Source organism: Astatotilapia calliptera, chromosome 11 (assembly GCF_964374335.1).
Source record: "Astatotilapia calliptera chromosome 11, fAstCal68.1, whole genome shotgun sequence".
NCBI lineage: Eukaryota > Metazoa > Chordata > Actinopteri > Cichliformes > Cichlidae > Astatotilapia > Astatotilapia calliptera.
Window position 1 is genome coordinate 21,791,114 of NC_137432.1, and position 19,585 is coordinate 21,810,698.

Below are 19,585 nucleotides of genomic sequence, written 5' to 3' on the forward strand. Positions count from 1 at the left end.
ACCCTTTAAATCGTCGAGCTGGAACTCGGCTTAAAAGGGGGATTGGAGGTTCAGCCAGCGGCAGCCAGTAAGAGCTTTACAGAGAGAGAGAGAGAGAGGAAGAGAGAGACAGACAAATTCCACCTCACGCACCCACCAGCACATGGCCTCAAAGACCTGATTAGGATCAATATCCTGTTTGGAAGAGTGACACTCTTCAGTCCGGCACGTGTCCGATAACAATAGCGAGGAGATGCGATGCAAAATACTCTGAAACAACAAACAGCATCTTACATCAGCAAAGCCAAGCTGCAGCAGGACCCGTAGTAAGTTGCTTGGTGACAGTTGCTAAGCCACCACTGGTTTCTGTCTAAGGTCTCTCTCTTTTTTTTTTTTTTTTAATGTCTGAACTCAGGGACTTTCAATTGTGGTGAAGATGCTGTCCTTACTTTACGAGGTTACCAAGTTTTCAGGCAGATTACCCTGAAATTTTGTTTAATGGTGCTTGAACTAAGTTGGGGAATATTACACATATCAGTAGAATTCTTTTTTAACTTGGTTCTATTATTCACCTACTAAAAGGACTAAAACTAATCAGAAGAGCAGGAGTAATCAGCCTCAAGGTGCTTTAGGTTGTAAGGTAAAGACCTTACAATAATACAGAGGAAGCAGAAAACAATCAGATAGCTCACGGAAATCAGAAATCCAGTATTGTAAGTCAAGAGTGTTGCGTTTCATATTTTATTATAAATGACTATTTAAACAGTATAAATACTGTATGTAGGTATTCTTCAGCCTAATTCAGTACATGCAGCTACAATCATGTGGGAAAACTGCAGATTTGAGAACTGTCCAGATTAAGATCTAGACGGTTCTCCACCCAGAGGGTAAGTCGCACAAAGTCACTGTTCAGGATGCTGCAGCGAAGCCTGTTGTTGGAAAGTTCATTGGAAGGGAAAAAGTGCAAAAAGCAACCTGGGTGATGGTGACCTTGAGAGGATTGTTAAGAAAAGTTAATTCAAGAACTTGGGAGAGGCTCACTAAGACTGACTGAGGCATGTGCTGGAGCACCATCAGCACAGATGTCTTCAGGAAAGGAGCTGTGGCTGTCATATTCCTAATATCCAACCACTCCTGAACCAGACAGTTTTACGTCACTGTTGCTCAATGATCCGAGGTAAGTAAACTTTGCATTTCATTTTGAAATCAAGGTCTGGAAGAACTGTGGAGAGGGACACAATCCAGTGCAGTTTGGTGATTCAGTGGGTCATCTGCTGATGTTTGCAGTGGTTGCTCCTCTGTGTTTTACCAAATCCAAAGTCAGTGAAGCATTTAACCAGGAAACTTTAGATTCAGAGAATTAATGCTTCCATCTGCTGACTGCTGATCTATGATGAAAAATATCAGACTCAGAAATACAGATGATCTGTAAACTGCTGTAAAAGCAGCCTGGGCTTCAGTGACGCCTCAGCAGTCCAACAAGCTGATCACCTCCATGTTACAACACACTGACACAGTAATTTGTGGTAAAGGAGCTCCAACCAAGAAGTAAGCTTATAAATAATTATACCTTTCAGAAGCTGGACATTCCTGTTAATCTCTTTTTAAAAAAAATAAAAAAAGGTCTCAGGAACTATTCAGTTCTCCGGTATTTCCTGTACACATAGAGCACTAACAATAAAAATAAATAAATCTTTGAATCTTTTTTTAATGGGTGATTCAATTTTATTTATTTAGCCCCAAATCAAACCTGTCGCCTCAAGGTTCTGACAACATCCAATATGCCACCTCCTCCAGGAGGACAACAAGATGTTTCCAAGCCAGCCAGATGAGATAATCTCTCCAGCGACTGCCCCGTGTCGCGAGGTCCTGGTGGCTAGGCCTTAGCCCAAAAAAGTGATGTGGGTTCAGTGCTTAGTAGATCAGATGGCAGTCCCAGATGAAAGTCCTGGCGCTCCGATCTCTGGCGTTCAAAACTGGCTATACTAACACTGAAATATTCACCTCACGTTTATTGAAAATAAAATATATGAAAGTTTCTGAGGAGCACTAGCATACTAAAACAATAATGTATAACACCACATATCTGTGTACATCTTGGCTCTGTATGTAGAAGCCAATTATCTATAAATTGTATTCCCAACACCAGTCAGTTATCGAGTACCTGCACATCTCAATTAGCATCCACACATTTACTTAGGCAGGTTCATTTTGCTGTTTTCTTTCATATACTTGCACTTCTCTTTGTGATTTCTACATCCTAAACTGATGAGCTTCCGGAGGGCCTACATTTGATAGCAAAATGACATATTTAATATATTGCACAACATGCAACGTTCATATGAGGCCGAATCCTGGCACAGGAAGTGTTGTGTTTCAATTCCCATTGTGTCCACAGAATAACAGCAGGTGTGTGCGTAATCGTCCAACTGTCATATGCATACAAAAAAGTTATCATCCCAGAGACCCATTTATTATACAACAAAGTTGCTTAACAATCACGCACAGTGGTGATCCTCGAATAAATGATAATTGCACTGCATGGAAATGCATTGTATACTAGAGCACAGTCAATCTGACAGACCGAGACTCAAATCATATGTGAATTCTGGGTGTGCACACTCACACGCAGAAACTACATGCTGTAACTCCCACGCGGCAGCTATGTGTTGTAGAGCATGAACAGACCAGTGTCATCCAAAATAATAGACTGAACAGACTGCAGTATGGCCCACATCGACAGCCCAGCAGATTTGCTCACTCCACAGTAACGTGTGTGGTCATTGCATAACAAATTCTGACATTAAAGCACGACAGTGGAGGCCAGAGATGCTTTGCCCTTCCCATTGGGATGGGTGGGTGGGGGGTGGGGGCTCATTCTCACTAAGCAAACTGCTGTAAACAAATTCTTTTGAATGTAAATACATTCTCTCCATTCACTGGGCACCCCACAGAAACATAAATCCTACCAATGACATAATAAATATTCCCTTGGATAGAAATGTCTGTTGAATGGCCGTACCCATGATATAAATCTGTATTTTATATGCGCCTCTTCCACCAGCAAGAACTTTTCAAACGCTGACAAATGTTAAACATTTCTTAATCATTTATGCTTATTTTATAGAATTATACAGTGAATTATTTTGCATAAATAAACAAAAGGTGAATATTTTAGGGCAATACAGAATCTCATGAGCAAAGCGGTTTTAAAACTACTGGAAATAGCGTAACGTGCAGCAGTGGTGGAGCGTTATTCATACGTCAAATCGAGGCTGACAAAGTCCAGAGGACCTGAAGAGGTTTGTGCAGAAAGCTATGCGAGTGTGCGTCACGCGAGTTGGTTGTTTACTGGGTTGCGTGAGAGATGGTGGTCTGGAAGGCGAAAGTGATGTTGTTTCGCGCGTGATCGAGGTAGGGGTCAGAGAAGGAGTGTGTGTCACCGGAGAAATGTCTCCACTGCATGAGCTCGGACATGCTGAGATGCTTCTGTGTCGCCCCCTTACGGTCACCTTGACGACCGAGCTGGCAGGGCCGTTCGGAAACCAGCTCCTCCTCCTCTGTGATAGCTGAAAATGAAGACCACAAAGATGTGAGGAGGCATGATTCTTTGTCTTTTCGTGCTCTGGTGTCAGCATGTGTGGCGTGTATGTGAGCCTACCGCTGAGTATGCCATCCATGCCGCAGCCACAGTTCAGCAGGTCATGAGTCAGGCAGGGCGTCTCCGTCAGGCTGAAAAGATCTCGCAGGTCACTGGTGGAGAAACTCGTGTGCTCTGCCCCTTTCCCCATGTCAACCACGGTTCCAGAGAGTCCCTGTTTGGACACCTGTCGCTGAAATATACGCTCCTCAATGGTGCCTGAGAGAAAGAAACAAAACTTTAAAACACTGTTGATATGGTGCACTTTTTTTTTTTTGTTCGGAATTTGTATTTACGTGTTCTTGCCTGCAGTGAGAAGACGGTAGATGTGCACAGTCTTCTTCTGTCCATCTCTCCACACCCGAGCCATGGCCTGGACAGAGAAGAGGGGGGAGGATAACACACACGTATTCAGTGCCCTCTGCTGGATTTGCATGTACTCGTACACAAGGGCAGCTTCACACTTGTTCGATTCAATTCATCTCCCCTAAGCAACGACCTCCGGGCCATAAATATTGGGCCAAAGTGTGTCAAAGGAAATCAGTTCTCACAGATTTCCATATTAGAAATGCCTATTTTTTTAATACCTATTTGATCTTTTTCTCCCTGATAACAACACTGATAATTTTCAGTTTCTTTTAAGTGTGTCTTAGTGAAATCCTTCACATGTTTTGGTTCCTGTCATTTCCATCGTGTTCTTTTTTTATTTTCATCGTGGGGGTTTTTCCCCCACTTCTGTTGTTTTTTAATATTTCTGTGTCATGGTTACCATGTCCATCTTTTACATACAGCTCACGATGGATACCAATAAAACCAAAGGCACTTTTAAACTTCAAACAACCCCAACATTTGAGTTTTTCTACCTTTTCAGACTATTACTGTTTGTATTTTACCTGAATGTCATTGGCAGGGTTCCAGTCGATGTCGTATAGCACCAGGTGGGAAGCGCCAATGAGATTAAGCCCAACCCCACCTGCTTTAGAGCTCAGCAGAAACAGGAAGTTCTGAGAATAGGGACTGTTGAAACTGTCGACCAGTCGCTGCCTCTGGTTCGTGGGGGTATGTCCGTCCAGCCGACAGAAGGTGTAGCCCATGTGTACACACAGGTCCTGGAGCAAGTCTAGCGTCCGAGTGTAGTTTGACACTACGACCACCCTGCAGGAGCACACCTACTATCAAATGTGACGCTTGATAAATAAAGTTTAAAAAAAATCCAGATGATCCAAACAATCAATAGCATCTTAGCGTCACACAAAAACACACCTGTCTGAAGAGCTCAGCTGTCTAATGGCGGCAAGCAGGTCCGTAAGAACCAGCAGTTTTCCAGAGTCAGCCATGGTGAATCCTCCTGAAGAATAGGATTCTGGGAAGAGATCTGCCAGCCCCTCATATAATGAACTCTCCACAGAGCCAGCATCTGTCCTCTCCTACCAACAGAACAACCCATGTTCATGGTTAGGACTGGGATTCACGATTATATATTTATAGTTTCCACTATGATCACAGGTTTCTGTCCCCCCAGCCAGCTCATAAATTAACCTTAACAGTGACGTGGAGCAGTCCGGGGTGATTACAGAGCTTTTTCAGTGCGGTGATGCAAGCCAGATGTGTGTGGGTTTGAGTGGAGCCCTGAAGGCAGGCCCTGAAGACTCTGTGGCAGAGGAGGTGCTTGTACAGCTCTCGTTGCAGAGGGGACGGCTCGCAAAACAACGTCCAGTCGAGGCGAGGAGGCAGGTAGCGGTTGATGATTTCCTGCGTCCGCCTCAAGATGAACATGCCAGTCAGACGAGAGAGCTCGGTCGCTCGCTCCTCTCCCAAAACTCTCTCCTCCTGTTGGCAGTGGAAGATGTAAGATCAGGTTTAACACCAGATAACATTTTTATAACAACTGCACAGGAAAGAGAAAGGAGATGGGATTACCTCTGTGCATGAGGGCTGTCTGGAGCGCAGGATTGGTTCCTCGTATACTTTTCTATAAGCAGTCGATGAGCCCAGAATCCCAGGGTTCACAAACTCAATGATGGCGTAGAACTCCTGCAGGTCGTTTTGAACTGGAGTGCCTTCAAAAGCACAAAAAACAGTCTGTTATAAAACATCTGCAAGCAGTTGTAGCTGCCATTCAGAAACTCCCTTATCGCTTTCACCTGTAAGTATGACTCTGCGATTACACTTGAGGCTGCTGAGGGCTGATGATGTTTTGATGTTGCTATTCTTTAATCTGTGACCCTCATCACAGATTATAAGACCAAAATCAACTTTCTGGACCTGAAAACAGAAGGAAATTACAAGATAAGAGTACAAAGATCAAACAGCTTCGTTGGAAAAAGCACGCTATGAGACATCGGGAGAACATACCTGCTCCAGGCAGCGCAGCAGCATTTCATAGCTTATCACAAGAACGGTGTGCAGTGGGGACAAAACAAACTGCTCTATCCTGTGGTCCTAAATACATTTCAATGAAGAAAAAAATGGAATTACTTAATAAACTCCAGATTAAAGTAGATGATTCATTCAGATACTTGTTCTCATTTTAATTATTTACAAAAAAGATATTAAATCAAGAAAAGCCGGCAATAAAAATGGAGTAACATAATTAAGTTATTGAATAAGAGAGAAGAATTATTGCAATAGAATAAAATAGAAAGCTTATAATAAAATGGATGGATTTTTTTTAAAACCACAGACATGTAACTAAGAGCATGTGGGTTCCTTCTGAGTTTTAAGCAGTGTGACTTGTTGCTGTATGCACTTTAATACAGAATGGATAACAGGTTATATACATATGCACTAAAGCAGTGAGTTCACATTCGCTTTCCAAATAAAATCATGTTGTTTCATGATTAACTGAACCAAGGACTTGTAATTATAAAACAGAATAACCTGATCCACAGTGAAAACACTGATCCTCTCACGGCCCAGCCACTTGTTGAATTCTGCGGCCCAGTTCTGTACCAGGCTGCCAGGTGTAACCACAAGCACACGCTTAGCAACTGGCCTCCCACCATAAGGTCCCTGCTTCAGCAACGTCCAAGACAGCGCCACGCTCTGGAGAGTCTTTCCCAGACCCATTTCGTCGGCCAGGATCGCACCGTAGCAACCTGCAGCTCTGAAGCACAGACACATAAGCACAACATCAAACCAGTGGCTCCGTTTTGTTTTGTTTTTTGTGTGGCGGCGCTACAACAGATTAATTAAGAGGTTTTTTGCACAGCATTTCATGATAGCCAAACAGCACTGTCACCTCATGCCCATGACACACTCGTAGAGGAAGAGCAGGCCATCCCTCTGGTGCGGTCGCAGGTGTGTGGTCAGGTGTGGGTCAAGCACAACATCGACCATAGGAAGCCCTGACTTGTTATTTAACCACTGGTGGTTGGCGGAAGGGCGAGGCATCACCAGTGCACCTAAAACGATATGAAATAATATTATTAAAATACATTATAAATATATTTTTTGCCAATTTATGTAGGTAATAACTTAATGCATCATCAAACTCCAACTTTATCCACACACCTGGAGCGAGGGGGTCATGGCGAGGTCTGCGAGTTTGTTCCTCCTCTGGTTTTGTTTCTCTGTGGCCCGCTCCGCCCACCATTGTTGGAGGGCAAAAAGGTTTGAATGCCAAGCGGCAGGAGGGTGGTGGAGCAGACTTTGTGTTTAACTCCACTCGCTCTGTTTGGACCTCCTGAAAACAGCGCCCCTTGGCAAAGTCCTCAGCAGAAATGACTCCCATCACCTCCACCTCTTTCCCACCAATCATGAGAGTCTCTCCCTCGGAAAGCGAGGCCAGCTCCGACACCTTGTAGCCACTACCTACAGTTCAGATATGCACACTTGTCAGGATCGCGTGTAGTAGGAGAAATCAACTAGTATTGACCTACTTAGCCCTTTAGCATATTTTAATGTTTAATGCAGTAAGCTTCAGTTAAGTGTAAAAAGTATGCTTGTAGAATTTTATTTAAGATTTGAGTATTTAACTATTTTCCAGTGTTTCATGATCCAAAAACAGGCCTCTGGGGCTGACTATGCACAACTAAGGCAAAGAGGCAATAATACCTTACTTGACAGAAGCCTGGGTATTTTCCTGTTATTTTTATATTTGATCTTGAGTAAATTAAATGTCAGGTAAATAATTTTAATTACAGTACTGATTACTTTGCTTTCATTGAGTCTTAAGTCAGTCTTAATTTCTTTATATTTTGCAAGGAAAATGTGAAATAAATAGGTTCAGCAATTTACTGAAATGTGTAAATGGAGTTTTTTGGTGCAAAAATCACATTTTATGCCTTTCACACTCTGTCACCTTTGATATTCTTGTTAGATTAGACAAAAGAAATGTAAAGAAATTATGTATTTTTCTGACAAGCTGCTAATGATAAAGTACTTGTCTTTGCCAAGTTGTTTGTTATGTAACACTGGCTCATCCTTCGAATTAGGTGCCTTTTTATTGCTTGAATGATTCATAGATCTGCATTTACAAGACTGCAGTGAAAATGAGTGAAAAAGTAGCTGAAGTTCAAAGAAAAACTTTGAAAGTCCTCGAGAAAGCCTGGAGAACTACAAGTCTAGCTCCTTGGAAGCCAAATATAAAGAAATGCAGGCTATCTCAAGGCTTTTTGTATATAGTATTATATTAAAATTGGGCAGTTGTCATTTTAAATACAAGCAACAACTATACAGGTGACGAATTAAAATTTGATGTTGGTGTCCGTCTTACCCTTTCCGATATCCTTCCCCTCCATATCTTTAAGAGTGACTGTGCGTCCTCTTGTCACCAGCACTGCGTCTCCCTCCCAGCGCTTATGTTTCTTCTTGCTGGCCTTACACCACACCACACTGAAGTAACGCGCCCCGTCCTGACTGCAGCCAGAGTCTGAGCCTGCAGGAGGCTGAGGGGTTTGGGGAGACCCAGGAGGGCCATCATTCACTCCTGTAACACAAAGACATAAAACAAAGTCAGATCCACCAGATGTACACGGGAAATTGACCAGCAGAGGTCACTGTCGCATCAAGCTTTTCAGCATAAAGGCTTCTACACGCCATTGTTGGCTCCACCTATCATGGAAACAAAATACAACATGTACAAGGCTCAAACAGTTAGCACCGTGAAACAATGCAAATGTCAGCAGATGCGGTCACCTTATGATCTTTCATCAGCTTCTACAAGACGGATTAAAGATGATTTCCTATAAAAGTGGAACACGTGACTTGGAAATAAACAGAGGACCAGAGGAAAATGGATCTTCTTTTTAATACAAACACGTGAACGCATAGACAAACAGTAAGAGAAATGGGCAACACTTGTATAACAACAGTACAATACAATCAATGTTGAACTCACAATAAATAGCAGTAACACCAAAAACCATCAGGGCCCCTCCCTTCTTTTGTTCGCGCAGCCGGTCAACAGTTCAGCAACCAGCGAGAATTACTCACTCGAACATTTTTGTTATCCCAATAACAGATTAAGGCCTTCAAAAGTTTACCTTGTGCTTCAGTCCTGGTATCTCTAAAATTTGCTACTGGAGTGCTTTCTTGTGGCGACATGAATGGTTTTTGTACGAAGTCTACAGAATGAATAAAAGCGGCTATAAAAATTGTTTTGATAACCAAAACCTCTAGTGGAAAGTGGATTTCTACAGATGGCAGAATGGGTGGAAATGTTCTTTACACAGAGATAACAACACGTCGCTCACACTGACATCAAGTGCTTTAACTCTTACATTCATATTTTTCCAACAATCTTAGACAATAAAGATCATTAATGCCTTGCTGGCACTCCTGTAATTAGAGACTGGTGGTAGGTGTAGGCAGGTACATTATCAGTCAATACTACAAATATTCCCTTCCAAAATTTGGACTTTTATACATATTGGCCTGTCACAGTGTTACTGATGTGAGCTTTGTTTTATTACATAGATGTTTGTCCCCACTTTTGGTACTCATGGACACGATGATGCATTTTTAACACAGACAAGCACAAAGACGGATGGCAGCAGGCGTTATTATCCTAATTATCCTGCAGGACGTAAACAGGTTATCTGTGTGTATACGAGGCACTATGTTTCCAAAAGAAAGTCAAGTCCTGAAACTGATCTCACACAACCAAAATAAAACAAAATTAGTGACTGCTCCAAAGCACTTTTTTTCCTTTTTCTTTTTTTTAAAAACTGTACTACTCAGAGCCCCTCCCTTTCTCACAGTGACCACAGAAGTGCATGTTGATACTTGTTATAGAGAAATGGGCAGTCCGTGTCTCAGTCGGGTTGCCTTCAGTTTCTCCACTTTGATCTTGGCTCGCAGCAGTTCCTCCTCCAGTTCCTGCTTCCTCTTCAGCCCCTCTCTCTTCTCCTCCAGGTACAGGGCCACCTTCCTGTGATTGGCCAGCACCAGCTCGTGCTCCTCTTTGGCCAGTTGCAGAGGCCGAAACCTGTCCGGCTCGTGGTGAGGGTAGATGTCGTTGGGGTAGAGCTCATGGCGTAAGGGCAGCGGCGAGGTGGAGAGAGGGATGTTAACAGAGGAAGGAGCTGGAGATAACGACGCTTCATAATCATGGATGCTGCCCAAGTCCTGCTCTCCCTCTCGCTCCTGGCCTCCTTCCAGCCGTGGTCCTGTGTGCGCTGGGAGGATGGGAAGGTCTGGCGGTGGCTTTACATCCTGTTCAGCGTCCAGCTGGACCACCTCATGGGGGATACTTGGGACAGATGCAGAGTAATCCTGAAGTCCAGCCAGAGATGAGCTGCTGCCAGGATGTTCGATAGGAGAGTTGTGCTTGCTGTATATTAATCTACAAATGGGAAAAACAGGATTAAAAAAATAAATAAATAAGTGAGCCTGGAGTGCTTAAGCAGCATTTACTATATCTTGTTTATGTGAAGTGTGTTGAAACCTCTGCAGGTAGGTAAATCAATCAAAGAATTAGGTGAATGATCAGGGAACATTAAAGGGAGTGAAAGGAAATTAAAGGATTTGGCAACAAGTCTTGGTGGTTACAACCTCACACGTGTGAAGCGTTTTTGATCCCACTCTTATTCATCACTAGGATTTCTAACTGTGATGACTGCCTTTTAATCTGAATTATTCAGTGTATTTTTCTCCTCTGCGTACTCTCTTAATCCAGCATGAGGATATTTAGCAGTGTCTTACTTTTTGTAGTGCTGAGAACACAAGATAAATAATTGTTTTGGAGCCAAGTTTCTGATAGAATTATCAATGTGAAAACCAGACCTATGTATTTTCCAAATGTACTGATGAGCCGCCAGTAAATGATGGCAGGTCATGCAGTATGTCCTCTTGAGCCTGACAGTGTTCAGTGAGTAATCTGATTGGGTTTGGGAGCATGAACGGCAGCCCCTCCTCTCCCTCGGTATGTCCAAAACTCTCATGTGACTTGTGTTATCCTTTATCTTTGTGTGTGTATGTGTTCTCATAAGTGCAACCGTACCTGCGCAGCGCCTGGTCCTTTTCGTGGATGGGCACGTGGTGAAACAGGTGAGGGATCATCTCCATAATTCTCCTGGTTGGCTCGGAGATGCTTGCTCTGTACTCTGGCTGGGCGTGTCTCCTTTGCATCACTTCCTGCTTGGCTGACTCCTTCAGTCTCTTGTAGAGGGTCCGGAGGCCCTGAGCTGTGCGATGGGGTCTGTCTCCTCCCAGGGCATTGTACTGTTCAGCAACAGTGTCCCAGCACTTGTTCTTGTCCACGATGACCGCGTGCTTGTTGGTGTGCTCCTCCAGGATTCGGATGTGAGGCCGGACCAGCTTCAACAGGTCCAGCTTCTCAGAGAGGGTGAAGTTGGAGGAGCGGGCTTTACCCACCATACTGGACAAAAACACAGAGCTGGATGCCATCTTCTAGCATACTGGGCTCACGCAGACCAAGTCTGGCCTATGGCTGTCACCCTTTAGTAACCACACTCAGTGGTGTGGGCTTCTCTCTCTTCCCACCTGTCTTTTTTTCAGTCCCCGCCGCTCTCTTCTCCTGGTCCACGGTGACACACCAACACTGGTCTAACTCAGAGACATGTCACATTTCCCCCCTTCGTCTTCTTCCTCTCCAAATCAAACATAGGCTATGTCTAACAAGTGCATGGATTCTCACACTACTCCTGGACTCCCTCTCAGCTACGTTGCACAACAAAAACAGGCTGTGCTGCACACAATAAGAATCAGGCTTAACTAGGCCAGCCTCGTTTAGGCCCCCGCCTACCGCGGAGGGCTTTGGATGAATTCCTCCCAGCTTAGGCTGACGTAGCTAAGCCGCTTAAGCCCAGCCCGACCTACTTACAGCTCGGTCTCTCTAAACCCCAAACCGAGCACAGCACAGAGCACAGCAGAGATACACCGGCTCTACAGTGTGACAAAGGGAGTGCTGCAGAGGGACACTGCCCTCTGCACATGTGCCACAACAGTTTGCAAACAGCACACTGTAAGGTGTTAAAGTGTCACATGTCTAACGTCCTAAAGTGAGTGATGCTTTGAATCAGCGCCGGCTTAACTAACTGAACCGGGGGGGAGGGGTCTGTGAGCGCGCTGCGCATGTCCGTGGAACCCGCGCTTCTGGCCGTGCTTCAGTGTAGAATGAATGCAGACGGGGAACGCCAGCTCCGCAGCGCACGCGGCGACTCCGTTGATTAAATACGTGTGTGGGGCGCGTGCAAAAACAGCTCCAGGAAAGCGTGCTCGCGCCGCGCGGTCTCAGGAAGTAAAACAGAAGCACTGGCTGCTCCGACAGGAGGAAGGGGAGGAGAAGGAGACGCTGATCCCGAGCACAGTCCGAATCTGGCCGCTAATTTGCATAATGCTGGACCTGCTGTCACTCAGCCTTCGCCCGCCCGGTTTAACATCTATCCTGTGTGCGTGTTATTATTAGACAGAGCGGAATGCTATTTATATAAACGTTATATCTCATTATAGTGTCTGCTTGAAGCCTCTGCGCGGGGTTTGCTCGAGTTAGACTTTGCAATATAACAGCGAATTTAAACAGAATCAGAATCAGAAAGGGGTTTATTGCCAAATGTTGAGCAGGTTTACAACATTAGGAAATTGCTGCGGTGCTTCAGTGCAAACATAGTGTCATAAATAGCACTTAAATAGACATGAAAAAATAAAAGTAGGAATAAGAATTAAAGTGCTACGTAGAAAGATATGTGCATGAGATATACATGAGATATATACATGAGAATAAGAATTAAGAGTGCTACGTAGAAAGATATATACATGAGTGCAGGTGGTGATCAGTGCCAAACATGGAATGATGCAGTGACACAGCGTAGGGTCATGTGTTAGTGGCGGGGACAGTCATATGGTTATTGTTCATGTGTCCAACAGCAGAGGGGAAGAAACTGTTCTTATGGCGAGAGGTTCTGGTGCGAATGGACCGGAGCCTCCTGCCTGAGGGGAGCAGGTCAAACAGACTGTGTCCAGGGTGAGAAGGGTCAGCTGAGATCCGAGCTGCACGCCGCAATGTCCTGGAGGTGTACAGGTCCTGCAAAGATGGGAGTCTGCAGCCAATCACCTTCTCAGCAGAGCGCACAACACGCTGCAGTCTCTGTTTGTCCCTGATAGTGGCTCCAGCGTACCACACGGTGATGGAGGAGGTGAGGATGGACTCGATGATTGCAGTGTAGAATTGCATCATCGTCCGTGTTGGCAGGTTGAATTTCTTCAGCTGCCTCAGGAAGTACATCCTCTGCTGGGCTTTCTTGATGACGGAGGTGATGGTGGGCTCCCACTTCAGGTCCTGGGTGATGGTGGTACCCAGGAAGCGGAATGAGTCCACAGAGGTGATGGGGGTGTCAGTCAGGATGATGGGGGGGAGTGGGGCTGTGTGCTTCCTGAAGTCCACAATAATCTCCACTGTCTTCTGGGCATTCAGCACCAGGTTGTTGTGGCTGCACCAGGACACCAGACGTTCAACCTCCCTCCTGTAGGCAGACTCATCCCCGTCCGAGATGAGCCCAATAACGGTGGTGTCATCTGCAAACTTGATTAGCTTGACAGACTGGTGGGTGGAGGTGCAGCAGTTGGTGTACAGGGAGAAGAGCAGAGGAGAAAGAACACAGCCCTGAGGGGAGCCGGTGCTGATGGTCCGGGAGTCCGAGACATTCTTTCCCAACAGCAGTGGTTGGTATGTGTAGGGCACATTATGAGGAATAATCGCTAATGTGGTGGTGATGACGATGATGATGATGTCCATGTAATTTATAATACTGGCTCTGCAGTGTTATAAATTACATGGACAGGCCAGTAGCTGTAAACTCTCTTTTGGGACCAGCCATACCTTATTTTACACAGCAAACATGAAAAAGCTTCAGGTCCTGAATGATCCATTTAGGACCGACAACCTCAAGCCAAATATTTGTAATTAGTAACGTCCCTGCCTTTAATGCTGTGTATCGATTAACCGATTATACAAATGTAGCCCAAAAAACCCCAAAAAGAGATTGCACGACACATTTTTAAGGAATAAATTACAAAAAATAAAAAGCAAAATGCCCGATGTTGCAAATATGATACAAATTTAATCTCATATATCAAATTACTATTTTTTTTTTTTTTGTCAGAAGGGTCATTGTACGCTACATTTTCAAAAAGTTGGAAAGTTATTTTATGGTTCAGGGTTTAAAGGATTTAGAAACACGATATATTATCTTGTATATTATTATAATTATGTTGTTTATAGAAATCCTGGAGGATTTTCCGGTTTGTGTTCTAGTCACTGCACATTTTTGTGTTGTTTATTTACTATTTAATATTTCTTCTTTTGTACTGATATGGACTGCAGGTGGCTGTGAATGCAAAGTAGATGGTGTGGCTCAAGTAAATATACAGCAGAGCTTTGTGTTCAAGGTGACAGTGTTTGTATCATCTCTATCTTTCTTTTAAAAAGACAACAGAATCAGTATTGTTCTGTATGTACACATTAATATACATGATGCTTTTTGCCTGAGGCAAAAAAAAAAATTGCCAGCAGTGTGACAACGTCTGTCCCCCTTCCTCATCTTTTGCATATTTGTCACATTTACATGTTTCAGATCATCAAACAAATTTAAATATTAGACAAAAATAACCTGAGTAAATTCAAAAAGTAATTTTTAAATTATAATGTATTAAGGGGGGAAAGTTATCCGAGCCTACATGAAAAATTAACTGCCACCTTTGTAAAATCATAAATTAATTGATTAACCACAATTTTTAGAAAGTTAAGTTCCGTTTCTCTGTCTACACCCGAGTCTGATTAATGCCAGACCTGCTGAGTTACTAAAACCAGTCTGACAAAGTGAAGTAGGTTCAAAGATAAAGCAACACATCATGCCACGATCTAAAGAAACAGCTGAGAAACAAAGTCACTGACTCACAACTGTCAGTCAGGCTTTGGCTTTGGGTTCCAGTGAACCACAAATGCCACAAATGAAGAAAACTGAACAGCGGTGAACCTTCCCAGGAATGACTGGTCTACCAAAATTACTCAAAGAGTGCATCGACGAGTCATCCAGCAGGTCACGAAAGAACCCAGAACAGCATCTAAAGAATTGCAGGCCTCACTCACCTCAGTTAAGGTCAGAGTTTATGATTCAACAATAACAAAGAGAAGGCATCCATAGGAGAGTTCAAGGAGAAAAGTACTGCTGACCAGAGAGATCACAAAGGCTCGTCTCACATTTGCCAAAGAAAAACATCTTGATGATCCTCGAGACTTTTGGGAAAATATTCTGTGGACTGACAACACAAAAGTTGAGCCTTCTGGAAGGTTTGAATCCTGACGTAACACAGCATTACATAAAAAGAGCATCGTACGAACAGTCAAAAGTGGTCGTACAGTACTCTGATGTCTACGTGGACGTGGACAATTTGCTGCAATTGAACCATGAATTCTGCTCTTTATCAGAAAATCCTGAAGGAGAATGTCCAGCCATCTTTTTGAGTCCTGAAGCTTAAGCTCAGGTTCTGCAGCAGGAAATTGATCCAAAACACACCAACTCAAAATGGCTTAAAAAAGAAAAGAAAAAAGAAGAAGAAGAAGAAGAAGACGGTTTTGGAGTGTCCTAGTCAAAGTCTGGATTTAAATGTGTTTGAGAGGCTTTGACATGACCTTAAACAAGCCTCTCATGCTGGAAAACCCTCCAATGTGGCTGAACTAAAGTAATTCTGCAAAGAAGAGTGGGCCAAAATTCCTCCATAGTGATGTTAAAGACTCATTGCTACTTATCGCAAACACTTGATCGCAGTTCTTGCTGCCAAGGATGGCACAAGCAGTTATTAAGTTCAAGGGCAATTACTTTTTTCACACAGCATCAGGTAGGTTTAGACAGCTTTTCCCCCTTAATGAATAAAATCATCATTTAAAAAAAAACCCCACTTCATTTTGTATTTGCTTGGGTTGTCTTTTTCTAATATTAAAATGTATTTGATGATGTCAAACATGTAAGTGTGACAAATATGCAAAAAAAAATGATTAGCAATAAAGCAAAATGAAATCTTGCATAGATTTATTGCTCCAGACGCCTTGAGGCTAAAAACGATTGAAAACCATAATTAACGACATTTTAGAATATTTGTCATAAATAAAGTACAATTATCAAAAACAATAATAGTCCCATTAAAAAATATTAATGTATAAAATATAACAGAGCCCACAGCTTGGTCACTTGAGCGCTAATGAAACAGAAACGGCTGTTTCAGTAGAATCTTCATGACTAAACTACCTAAACCTAATGAGGCATCAGGTATGCTGCATGCTGAGGCTTGCACTGTCTTTGTCATTGTAACACACAGGGTTAATTGGTTTAGCTTTTAATCTCACCTGCATTTAATTAAAAACTAATTGGAAGTCTTGTTTGGTTTAAGAGCTATCCATCTTAAATAACAGCTTGTAATGGAACCATGATTTTGTTTTCTGGTGGAAATCTTGAAGCTTTTCTCATTTTCAAACGTTGCATCTCCTTGTCTCCTCAAGGAGAGGGGAATGCTTGCTGGATTAACTTTAAGCAAAGACACGCAGGTATACTCTTCACGGTCAAGAAAAATGGTGGGAGGCACAGCTGGAATACTTAAATCATGGTACAAGAAGAATCCTATCTGAAACTCTACCTCTAAGTTGTAGCAATAACTCAGTGATCACACCATCAACCCTTCACTATTTGTGGGTGTGATTAAAAAAATAACTACGTTTAATTAAAAGAAATATAAAAGTCATCATGAGCAATGTTATGTCCATCTGATTCATCAGACTCCTTTCCTTCCTGGCCTTCCACTCTTTGTTGTGGTCTTTTTTTCCTCTCTCTCTCATATGAGGCAAACGTATTTGTCCCCATATTTGTCTTTGCACATTCCCTGACATACATTGCTGAAACTATGAGAATCTCCCTCCAGGAATCAACTGACATTTGTAAGTTTTCATATTGCTGCTATGATTATTAAATTGGGCATAAGAAGTGAGAAGATGGGGCAAGAAAAAGGCAAGGCTTTACATGGCTGTTTGTTTTTTACCTGCTGGTTTATAGTCTTCAGCAGAGGCTCCTAATCCAGGGTTCTGATGCTTTGTCTCAGCCTCATTTTCCTTACTCTCAGTTGCACTGAGAACACGAGCCAGAACCTTTGACAAGGCTGGGGCAGCTTCAGGCTGGACGTTAAACTCTGTCTTACTTGCACCTGGTGTTGCAAGGCTTCTCTGGATCTGCGAAATGAGGTACGGACAAAAGAGAATTCTTAATATGAGGAAGTGTGATTAAAAAAATAATGGAAAATAATCAAATTAGAATTATAAATACTGAGGGTTTAATACTGTAGGAAAAATGTTGAGAAAAAAAATTACTTTATCCAGTGCATTGCCTGAACCAAGTTTGGGGGTCAAAGGCTTGGATTGAGCCACAGAAAGTGAAGTACATGCACCAGGTGGCACAAATCGAGACTTTTTCACTGCATTACCCAAGAGCTTGCTGGGAGCTCCAGAGCGCCGCATCTTTCTTTTTCCTAAAGACAAAAAGCAACCGATACAATAGTCAGATTGTCTATTCTTATTTAATTCACTTAATGTACAGAATTCACCTGCTTGCTGCATACATGCTACTACTGTACATTACCTAATGTATATATTATATATAATGTCCCCCCTTTGCACAAGTCGAGGAGCGTGTCAGGTTACATTTCACTGTGTGTTATACTTGTATAACTATACATGTGATGAATAAAGAACCTTGATCCTACAAGCAGATTAATAAAATACAAATACAGTAACATTTGGTTGACACAAAATCCCAACAAACACCTGGACTTGCCTTAAGGCGTTACTGCATGATTACCGCTTATTACAGACGGTTTAATATCCTTTGAGTGGTTTAAAATCAGGGGGGGAAAAGAAAACAAAAATATCTTCCTCAAAGGTACTCACTTTAATAACTTCGTGAGGCATGTAGCAAAAACTATCTCGTCCGCTCAAAACAAATCCAACTCCAACACTATTCCTTTTAATGTCACAGTCCTTTAGCATTATATGAACACATCTAGCTAATGATTTGTCCCTATTAATAGCAAAAAATTGAAAACTTGGATTATTTGCATATGTAAATTCTGCACTGGGTAAACTGTGCATATCGAGACGAAAATAACTCACTCAATTCTTTTTTATCATACATAAATCCTTGGGGTCACTATCCCTCTGATGGCTTTCTAGCTTTTTCACGTCCTCAATTCCTGCTTATGCTGGAATAATCGGCATATCACGATAATTTCTAGATAGCAACATGAACCTGTTACACAGCCAGCTAGCTAACACTAGCATAAAGATGATAATAACGCGGTTGGAAGTCTAATTTAGGCTTTATTATCAAGTCAGATAACGTGTGACAACGTATTGTACATACCCCGACGAGCTAAAAGTTAGAAGAAAACACCTGACATCGCAGCCTTTAACTCAATTGCAACAGAACTCGTCTTGTCTTTCCTCTTCAGTGACTCTAGCAGCGATTCAGTTTCTCCCGCTGAACAGTTTGAAGAATCTGATTCGTCGAACCAATACAAATGGGCGTGGTTAAAACGAAAGGGTACGTTTGGTTCTTCTGTCCCTACAGTTTAGCCGTCGCATTCAATGTAGTTTATATCCCGCTTGAATTTCAGCAACCGGTCGATCGATAACTTGTGAATCGAGCTCACCTACTACTCACTTCATCCCTTCATTAAATCACAGTGAAAGCGTGAAAGGAGGAATATTTGGGAAATCTAAATATTGGTATAACCGTTTAAGTAAGCTGCTAATCGTAATATTTTGTTTCACTAGCACAGCTACCACAGTAAACTCGCCTCACATGTTTTTTGCAAGGCTAAGGCAAACGTGTCAACTTTTCGAAATTTACCGCAAATTACTCAATTTGAGGGTACCTGAAAGTAATACTTATATAGTAGTTGTATTAAGTTATTTTCGCTAATACTTAATTATATTGACATTTAATAATATTAATTATTAATACTGATATTAAATGATAATACTGACAGGACATTTATTAAGGGGGGAAAAAAACTATCCAAACCTCCAAACCTTTCTGCATAATTCAAGTGAGGTTGAGCTTCAGGGTAAGAACGGATGGCTGGACATTCTCCTTCAGGATTTTCTGGTAGACAGTAGAATTTATGGTCCCATCAATTACAGCAAATCATCCAGGTCCTAAAGCAGCAAAGCAGCCCCAGACCATTACACTATCACCACCTTGTTTAACTGTTGATATGATGCTTTTTTAATTAAGTGTTTTATGCAGTTTAGTTTTATGCAGTTAGTTTTATGCAGAGGTAACCAGACTCAACCCTTCCAGAAAGTTACATTTTTGTCTTGAGGATCATCAAGATTGATGTAAAATGACTTTATTTACACTGGCATCCCGAAGATCTTTGTCTAACATTAAAATTAGTTTGATGATCTGAAAGATTTAAGTGTGAAGATATACAAAAAACTAAGAAACCAGGAAGGGGGGA

At 42.5% G+C, this 19,585-nt stretch overlaps 2 protein-coding genes across 4 annotated transcripts; both read right to left on the minus strand.

Annotated features, from left to right (window-relative positions):
- Nucleotides 1–706: 706 nt before the first annotated feature.
- rad54b (RAD54 homolog B) lies at nt 707–18,619 on the minus strand. Of its 3 annotated transcripts, XM_026184755.2 has the most exons (16): nt 18,484–18,619; nt 17,436–17,593; nt 17,111–17,297; nt 8,337–8,549; nt 7,133–7,432; nt 6,861–7,023; nt 6,500–6,725; nt 5,975–6,061; nt 5,764–5,884; nt 5,540–5,679; nt 5,159–5,449; nt 4,883–5,046; nt 4,513–4,774; nt 3,926–3,992; nt 3,641–3,838; nt 707–3,548 (listed from the first exon to the last, which is right to left on the minus strand). In XM_026184755.2, the coding sequence occupies exons 2-16, from the start codon at nt 17,580–17,582 to the stop codon at nt 3,328–3,330; spliced, it is 2,787 nt and encodes a 928-aa protein (XP_026040540.1). In that variant the 5' UTR covers nt 17,583–17,593; nt 18,484–18,619; the 3' UTR covers nt 707–3,327. The 3 variants fall into 3 exon arrangements, with proteins under 3 accessions (XP_026040540.1, XP_026040541.1, XP_080164114.1); XM_026184756.2 differs by lacking the exon at nt 18,484–18,619 and having other exon boundaries at nt 17,549–17,567; XM_080307988.1 differs by lacking the exons at nt 17,111–17,297; nt 17,436–17,593; nt 18,484–18,619 and adding an exon at nt 11,567–12,483.
- On the minus strand, nt 8,852–11,573 carry LOC113032096 (fibrinogen silencer-binding protein). Its single transcript, XM_026184760.2, has 2 exons — nt 11,064–11,573; nt 8,852–10,406 (listed from the first exon to the last, which is right to left on the minus strand). The coding sequence occupies exons 1-2, from the start codon at nt 11,468–11,470 to the stop codon at nt 9,851–9,853; spliced, it is 963 nt and encodes a 320-aa protein (XP_026040545.1). The 5' UTR covers nt 11,471–11,573; the 3' UTR covers nt 8,852–9,850.
- Nucleotides 18,620–19,585: the final 966 nt, after the last annotated feature.